The sequence below is a fragment of the Sorex fumeus genome, unplaced genomic scaffold (genome assembly GCF_029834395.1).
Source record: "Sorex fumeus unplaced genomic scaffold, SorFum_2.1 ptg000048l, whole genome shotgun sequence".
NCBI classification, from domain to species: domain Eukaryota; kingdom Metazoa; phylum Chordata; class Mammalia; order Eulipotyphla; family Soricidae; genus Sorex; species Sorex fumeus.
This window is the reverse complement of record NW_026606105.1, coordinates 3,978,933-3,981,016: the sequence shown is the minus strand read 5'-3', so window position 1 is coordinate 3,981,016 and position 2,084 is coordinate 3,978,933. Positions and strand designations below refer to the sequence as shown.

The window sequence follows — 2,084 nt, the reverse complement described above, 5'->3', positions numbered from 1 at the left end:
GCAAATGTATTGCATGCAGGAGGTCCAGGTTCTAATACCAGCACCCTTGGTTCCTCCAGCATTTCTAGGGCAACCCTAAGCACTGCCCAGTGTGGTCCTCACACCTCCCCCAAATGAATAAATAGAACATGAACCTACGATGGCTAGGGAGGACGAAAGAATTCGGCTATTGGGCTGGAGACGGAGGTTCTTGGCTTGTATGCTACCAACCCAGATCCAATCCCTGACATCACATTTGGTGGTACCCTGAGCATCACCAGGATTGATCCCAGAGTACAGAGTCAGGAGTGAGCTCTGTTGGGTGTGACTCTTTCTCCCTCCCCTCCCAACTCCTCTTCAAACGTTCAGAAACAGAGTACAAAGTAAGGCTATTCCATTTACCCCAAGCCTCTATCTTGTGAACATTTCCCTGCATCTGACTTGGATAAAAGGTAGGCAAATACAGGTCATGCAAATTGACATGTGGTGTCATTGAGATGGAAGGGATTTGCATAGCAAGGAGAATCACTATAAAAATCCTCTTTGCAAATCCAAGGAGACCTGGGGGAGGGGAGGTTGCGTTGACCAGCCTGGCTTTCCCATGAGTCCAGGAAGAGAGCTTTCTGGATCTCGGCTGTCACTTTGTCCTGAGAGCTTGGTTTTCTCTGTGGACTGGGAGCTGGAGCAAAGGTTGAGACCACCCTCCTTGGAGAAGATGCCCTCCTTACCCACTTTGATCTTCATGAGTTTCTTTTTCCTGGGGTCCTTGGTTGCCATGTTGCAGAATGGATTCATAGTCACTGTGCTGGGCAGGGCATGGGCCCGAGACCGGTCACTGCCCACCGGTGATATAATTGTGACCTGCCTGGCTGCCTCCCGGTTCTGCCTGCATGGCATGTCTGTCTTGAACAACCTGCTGGTTGTCTTCGGGTTTTATCCCAAAGTGAGTGCTTTCAACATTCCCTGGGACTTCGTCAACACGCTCACATTCTGGTTCACTGGCTGGCTGGCGTTCTTCTACTGTGTGAAGATCTCCTCCTTCTCCCACCCTGTCTTCCTCTGGCTCAAGTGGAGAATTTCTCAGTCAGTCCCCAGGCTGCTCCTGGGCTCCCTGGTCATTTCGGGGGTGTCAGTGAGCACATCCATTGTTGGGAATTTAAGGCTTGGGCCTCTAGTTGCTCTCCAGATATTTGGTGGAAACAACACCTTGGCTAATCGAATCCTGACCACCCACCGGCTCATCTTTCTACCTCACTTAGTGCTTGTGTTGTCTGTCCCCTTCGTCCTCTTTCTGGTGTCAACGCTCCTGCTCATGTACTCACTGCACCGGCATTTGGGGAAGATGAAGGACGGCAGGCTGGGCCAGAGAGACCCCAGCACCCAGGCACACACCATGGCCCTGAAGTCACTCGCCTTCTTCCTCATCTTCTACACATCGTACTTCCTGTCCATCGTCATCGTGATCATGAAGAGCATAAACTTCCCAAACCATTGGCACTGGGTCTGGGAAGTGGTGACCTATGCGGGTATCTGTCTACACTCCAGCATCCTGATACTCAGCAGTCCAAAGCTGAGAAAAGCCCTGAAGATGAGGCTTAGGAAACCTTGCTGAAAGGGGGGAGGGGGGCTTGACACCAGTGATCACTACCAATAGCAGCATAAGTGGGTAAGCCCACGAGTGGCCAGAATACACTAAGTCTGAGTACTAGCTTCTCCTTACATTTTCTTCTATTCCTGTCCTTGCATTCTCTGCCCCATTAATTTCCCCCATCCCTCTTTTCCTATCCTCTCCTCCAGTCTTCCTAGTCTCAACACCAAGTCCTCTTGGGCTATGGTGATACAGTCATTTAGGCCTTCCTGCCCCACTGCATAAGTCACCTTAAAAAGTATTCTCCAACCACTTTATAGATAGCTGCCAGTGGTCTCTGTGGCCAACCCGAAGGTTTTGCTTTTTATTTTATATTATTTTTTGTAGTTTTGGGTCACACCCGGCGATGCACAGGGGTTACTCTTGGCTCTTCATTCAGGAATTACTCCCTACGTTACTCAGGGGACCACATGAGATGCTGGGAATCGAACCCAGGTTGACCAAGTGCAAGGCAAAT

General features: G+C 50.2%; 1 protein-coding gene across 1 annotated transcript; it reads left to right on the top strand.

Moving 5' to 3' along the window:
* The first annotated feature begins 694 nt into the window (after window positions 1-694).
* Window positions 695-1,591, top strand: LOC130032513 (taste receptor type 2 member 62-like). The gene has a single exon (XM_056124081.1). It carries the CDS (start codon window positions 695-697, stop codon window positions 1,589-1,591), a length of 897 nt encoding a protein of 298 aa, XP_055980056.1.
* Window positions 1,592-2,084: the final 493 nt, after the last annotated feature.